The sequence below is a fragment of the Daphnia pulicaria genome, chromosome 6 (genome assembly GCF_021234035.1).
Source record: "Daphnia pulicaria isolate SC F1-1A chromosome 6, SC_F0-13Bv2, whole genome shotgun sequence".
NCBI classification, from domain to species: domain Eukaryota; kingdom Metazoa; phylum Arthropoda; class Branchiopoda; order Diplostraca; family Daphniidae; genus Daphnia; species Daphnia pulicaria.
The window spans coordinates 11,508,778-11,514,765 of record NC_060918.1 but is presented as its reverse complement, the minus strand read 5'-3'; the positions used below and the strand labels follow the sequence as shown (position 1 = coordinate 11,514,765).

Here is a 5,988-nt window from a genome sequence, read left to right as displayed (position 1 = left end):
GTATCCAATCGTCTCATTTCATTCTTTTTCTTGATTATTATCATCATCATGGAGCTAATCGTGGGTTTTTTGTTTCGGTTGGAGATATTCAACAATGTCCGCCTTGGACCGACGTCATAGCTGCGGTCGAAGGTAGGTACTCCTCTATCAGGGTTCACTGCGGCCATTTCTATCAATGACGACGCTATATTCGTGTACACACACACTTGCACTGTCGACTGAGAGAATAGAATTTATTTAAAAACAAAAAAATGCCTTCGCTTCATTCAGCCAACATTCCTTGACGAATCACTCTGCGTATATTGACCTGAATACATTTGAATCTAACGGTGCTGTGAGCCGGAAAAAATTGTAATTCAGTCACGTTGGCCAACTCTTGTTTTTTATTTTAAATTCTTTTTTCCTTAGCTGCATTCCCAAAATTTTAGTTTATTTCTGGATTTTAAATTGGGAAGTCAATTATTCCCGTAGAAATACTTGTCGGGAATGTCGCGTGTTCGCTCCAATATTTGCGTGTGGGTATGTCGTGTAATTTATTCGACGTCCACTTGGTTAAGCAATCAAGACAGATAAAAGCGCGCTTTCTCAATGGATTTTATTGCCAAAATAAGTTCTCTTTCAATTCCAAAAAAAGGATACAATAATCGGATGTCAATAAATAACCAAAAAAACAATTCTGGGTCTTGTTAAAACTATTCTTTTCGTTCCGTGTGGGTGTAACCAACTGCACATGACAGGGAGGTAAAAATAGGGTAAACCATTTTACTTGAAAATGAATAAAAATAAAAAAAAAAAAAAATAAAATTGCAGAGGCAAAAAAAAAGTACTCTTTATTTGGTCGGTGACGATAGACATCACATTTTTGAAAAAAAAATTAAAAATAAACACAAAATCAAAAATTAAAATGATACAAGCACTTTTTTATCAAAATAAAAAATAAGAGAAAGAGAGAGAGAACAAACAAGGAACATTATTTCAACCACGCCAATAAATTACTGTATTCAAAGGGAGAAAAAAAAGGAGGGTAGTTGGGGGTGTGTGTGTGTGTAAAGGAGGGTATGCTCGACATTGTCAATCAAAGCAACGATATGTATGTTATGTGTAGTTATTATTAATATGCTTTTTATTTTTTATTCACGCTTATAGATCCGAAAGAAAAATGGCTGGAAACAAAAAAAAATAAAAAAATGTAAATTTCGTCATTTGACAAAAGGACGTTTGAATTTTTTGCTGTTTCTGGATTCTTTCATCGAACGAGAAATACAAGACAAAATAATAATAAAAAACCCAAACTGCCAAGTCGACAGATGTTGTCGAAAATTGATACCTATAAGAGACGGATGGAGATGCACACGCGCAGTTTTGATATATCGCATTACGTCATCATTTGAACTATATGTACAGAAAAATAATGTATGTATATCCGAGTTCATTCAAAAGCAGAGCGGGGGGATTCAAGCCCAGCGCTGCTATTTTGAAGGTGATAAATTAGTTGCATTGTACTTTTGCCTTATTCATTGTTAATTTTTTTTTTCACCTTTTAATTTTTTCCCGGGAATTTCAAGCATTCCCAAGATAAAAGTGAAAAAACGAAATTAAACAAATTATTCGGGGAAAAAATGTTAATTCATCAAGACAAGAAGAAGAAGAAGAAGAAGACGAAAAATGAAAAGGGGGGGGGGAAATAAAAGAAGAGAAATCACTTTTGACTACGTCAATAAATTACACACGCACGCGAATAGAACCGAGTGACCAGGGTTTTTTTTTCTTTTCCGAGAGAGTCCTCGACAGTAGTAACAGCGGAAGTAGGAGGAATAGTAATGAACCGTTTAAATACCTTTTGCATGGCACACGCAAAAAAAAGGGGGGGAGGGAAATGAAACATTTTGTGATCATAACAAAATTATGGGGGGGAGCGGGCGATTTGAATTTTATATTTTTTTTTACAACATTTAAAAAACAAAATTTTTATTATCATTCAAAAGGCGAAGTCGCCAGCCGCAGCGGCCGAAACGGACCCGCTCTTGGCGCTTCCGGCAACGGCGGCAGCGGCGGCGGCTGCTAGGATGCCAGGCCGCACTGGCGGCGGATAATGTTGGTGATGGTGGTGATGATGGTGATGGTGGTGATGATGGTGGTAACATTGAGAGGAGGTGGACGACGAGCTGGACGAGGAGCCCAAATCGGAGCAAGAGGAGGCGGATGATGAACAAGACGAACAGGAATTGCATGACGAAGGCAGCGATCCGCCAAAGGAACTGGGCAGACCGTTGCTGATGGCCACGCCGTTGTGATGGGCCCTCCGCTGAGGCACGGGGATGCCCGTCGTGGTCGAGCAGGCCGTCGTCGTGCTCAGCAGAGCTTCCGACAGTGACATGGCGATGGGACTGCACGGCGTCGAGGCGGGAGCCGGCGGAGGGGACATGCACGGCACGGGAATCATCGTGGCGGCCGTGGGATCGACAGTACCGGACTGAGTCAGAACGTGGACGGGCGACGGTGGAATCATTTCCGGTGAAGTCAGCCACGGATGGGCCAGGATCTGCTCCAGCGACGGCCGATCGGCCGGTCGGTACTCGAGGCAGCGCAGGATCAAATCCTCGCACTGCGGAGACAACCGCAGTCGTCCGGGGCTTCTCGTCACGAAATTGACGGTGGCGCGGACGATCTGGTCGTCCTGTTCGAAGGGAATATCGCCGCAGACCATGTCGTAGAGCAGGATGCCCAGCGACCAAACGGTGGCCGGCCGTCCGTGGTACCTCCTGTGTCGGATCCATTCCGGCGGAGAGTAAACTCTGGTACCTGCGAGTTCACAAATCAATTCCGTCAGATTCTATTGCACACACCTTTTTGTTTCTTTTTCAATTTAATACAAAAATAAAAGAATAAATCCAGGGCCGGAACAGATGGTGTCCGACAACAGCCTTATTAGTCTAACTCCCGATTGAATTCAATGGCGCGAGGTGCTTAAGGGGGGCGGTTGCTGGACACCTGCCGCAAATGGCGCATTTCTCCAAATTGACTTGACGTCGCAATGGCCTACATGCTCTGATAGTTTACCGACTAGATGGAATTTTCTATACTTTCAATCACTTCCGGCTGTGTGTGTGATAGACCCGGAAGACGAGGTGGAATAATTTTCGTGTTGATAAAATATTGACTGCACACACACACACACACACCAGCAAGAATGTAGTGTAAGGAGAAAAGAAACTTCAAAGTCTAGATGATTTGGTAGTACCGTGTTCTTTTGGTCGTGAGCTCAAACGTATGGCCTCCACCCGAAAACTTTGAAAAAGGAAAATTTTTCTTTTTTAAAGAAAATAAAACAAAAATGTCGCCATGGAAACAAAAAAGACACCAATTCGGGATGTACTACTATACGTTCAAAGGTAAAGAGGACCAGGTGATTCCGTAGATGGATAGTTTGTGTTTGTGTAGCCTCGTCGTCCTTGCCTGCGGCGAGGCGAGATTCCTCATCTCTTAAAGGAAACTGGTTTCGTTGTCCTTTTGCCCAAATGTGTGTGTGTGTGTGTGCACACAGAAAATGAACATTTTTCTCTCCACCTGAAGAGAAATATGTGTTTTTCCTTTTTTTCCCCACTGCCCCTGAGGCAATGTTTATCACTACCTGGAGGGACCATTGAGTCTATAGGAAAGAGGTCAACTGTCAATGAAAAAGTGGTCGCCTAGCAACACCTCGCCTTATACTAGCGTAGCAGCGCACTATCTCGCCGTATATAAATATAGTGGACGGCCGTTGAACTTGGACAAACAAATCGAAAGAGAGAGAAACACTTACCGTCAAATTCCGTGTAGACGCCATCCTTGAGGTAGTCGCCCGAACCAAAGTCGATCAATTTCAAGCAGTGAGTTTTCAAATCCACTAAAATGTTTTCATCCTGTTTTTAAATGAAATTAAACAAATGTTAATGTCTTGTTTTCTTATTTTCTCTGCTGTATAGCAACCAAAGATATCAAACGGAAATCAAATAAGCGCCGTATGTATACCTTGATATCGCGGTGGATGACTCCGGCTCGATGGCACTGGACGACGGCCTCGACCACCTGGCGGAAAAAGTTTCTGGCCGCCTGTTCGGGTAGAGCCCCTCGCTCGGTGATGAAATCGAACAAGTCCTGCGATGATTCGGCTCGTTCCATCACCAAAACGAAGACGTCGTCGGCGTCGCAGGCGTCCAAAAGGCGGACCACGCCCGGAACGTGAGCCACTTGTCGTAGGAGGCAAAATTCTAGCGGGACTCTGACGCCATTCACCTATTTTTTATGGGAATTTAAAAAACGTTCAAATTTCGTTTTTTTTGTTTTTTTTTGGCATTGAGATTTTGAATTTGGCTGGACTTACGTGACTCCACGTGGTGACGGAACTCTTGTGGATGTGTTTGACGGCGACTGGGAGTCCGTCGCGGATGCGATTTCCAGCGTAGACGGTGCCGAATCCTCCTTTACCGAGAACGTGACCGACGTGATACGTCCGTCCGAATGTCTCGCAGTCCATCAGCGCCATCTGAGAGGAAGGCGTCGCGACGCCCGAGGACGATGCAGGTGCCACTGTCGCCATCGTTACTGTCACACAACAATGACGCAATCAGTCAAACATCCGGAGCGAAGAAAAATATACCCAAAAAAACCCTGCCGAGTCATCGTTAGCCCCAAAAATCACGACTCTGTGACGTCATACACATACTCCCCCCCCAAAGCCCAAAGCCCAAAATAAAAACAGAAAAAAGATGACCCAACGCATCTCTCTCTCGTTGGGTTTCTTGTTTTTGTTTTGATTCAATTGCACAAGATGATGAGCAACAACGGGTCACGATTTAGAAAGTGTTGATAGATGGTCTACCCTCCCTCCCCCAACAACAACAACAACAATTTTTCCCATCAAATGCGATTTCTATCAACAACTTAGAGAAAGCCCCCGCACAGTTGTTGTGTTTCCACCAGTAGAGAAAAAAATTTCCCCGATTTCCCCCTCGAGCGTCCAAACTGAAAAAAAGATAACGGACGCTCGGCGTCGTATTGCGTCGCGAACAATATTTTGTCTTTCACGCGGAGCAGAGACCTACCTGATGGTGGTGGTGGTGGTGGTGCGACGTTGATCTTGTTGGATGAATCCGTAGCGTCTCCGCGTAGCGCCGAGACGTTAGACGTCGTCGCGGCTGCGGCGGAGTTGGCGTAGAGTTCAAGATTGCGCGACAACATGGCCACGCATATACGTCGAAATAACCGACAACGTTCTGATTGAATAAAACCAATAACACACACAACTACACAACAGCAACAACTGGCGGAACGAAACAATCGACGTCGTGGGAGGGTGTGATGATGATGCAACAACAACACTGTTTATTAATTTAATCCCCAAAAGATGATCGGTGACGAAGTTTTGTTGTGAAAAAAACAAATTCAGTCGTTTGACGTCGTCGAAATGGATAAAACGGGACTCGGAACGAATTTTTGGACGAATCTCCTGACTGAGAGAGAGCCAACACAACTAACTCGGCCGAGAGCACGCTGAAGACTGTTTTCAAAACAAGTAACCACTCCTCACAAACCCCCCCCCCCCCCCTCAGTCACCACCACCTCCCAACGCCCCCGTTTCCGATGCGATCTCCTTTCTCCTCGGTGCATTTTGTAGCGCTCCGCGTTGTTGTGACGTCGCGCGCAGAGCGGCTCTGCTACATCTCGCTTGAAAATTGAATTTAAAAGTTATTCGAGTTACCTACAACTCGATGTCGGATGATTGGCGGACGAATTTCGAGTGCCAAAATTGCGATTGGCAATTAATTGCGTCGAGCGGACGAATTTTCGCGGGCCCAGACGTTTCGGATCTTTTTAGTGAGGCGGGGACGTGCGTAGAAGAACGTCTGGTTCCATGTGGGTGGTTGTGCACCGAAGACCACCCTCCCCTCCCCTCGAAAAATGAAAAAAAAAACAAGGGAGGAGGGGATGGGTGAGGAGGCTCCTGGG

General features: G+C 45.0%; 1 protein-coding gene across 1 annotated transcript; it reads right to left on the bottom strand.

Moving 5' to 3' along the window:
* Positions 1-929: 929 nt before the first annotated feature.
* On the bottom strand, positions 930-5,564 carry LOC124344565 (serine/threonine-protein kinase pim-3-like). Its single transcript, XM_046798134.1, has 5 exons — positions 5,085-5,564; positions 4,364-4,584; positions 4,012-4,275; positions 3,803-3,902; positions 930-2,802 (listed from the first exon to the last, which is right to left on the bottom strand). The coding sequence occupies exons 1-5, from the start codon at positions 5,218-5,220 to the stop codon at positions 1,979-1,981; spliced, it is 1,545 nt and encodes a 514-aa protein (XP_046654090.1). The 5' UTR covers positions 5,221-5,564; the 3' UTR covers positions 930-1,978.
* Positions 5,565-5,988: the final 424 nt, after the last annotated feature.

What these genes read in the sequence shown, in the direction of transcription:
- LOC124344565 (XM_046798134.1), bottom strand. Translation starts at nt 5,220, where the DNA reads ATGTTGTCGCGCAATCTTGAACTCTACGCCAACTCCGCCGCAGCCGCG. An exon ending in ACCACCACCACCACCATCAG is followed by an intron (nt 4,585 to 5,084) that starts GTAGGTCTCTGC and finishes GTTGTGTGACAG; the next exon opens with TAACGATGGCGACAGTGGCA. An exon ending in TCATCCACCGCGATATCAAG is followed by an intron (nt 3,903 to 4,011) that starts GTATACATACGG and finishes ATTTAAAAACAG; the next exon opens with GATGAAAACATTTTAGTGGA.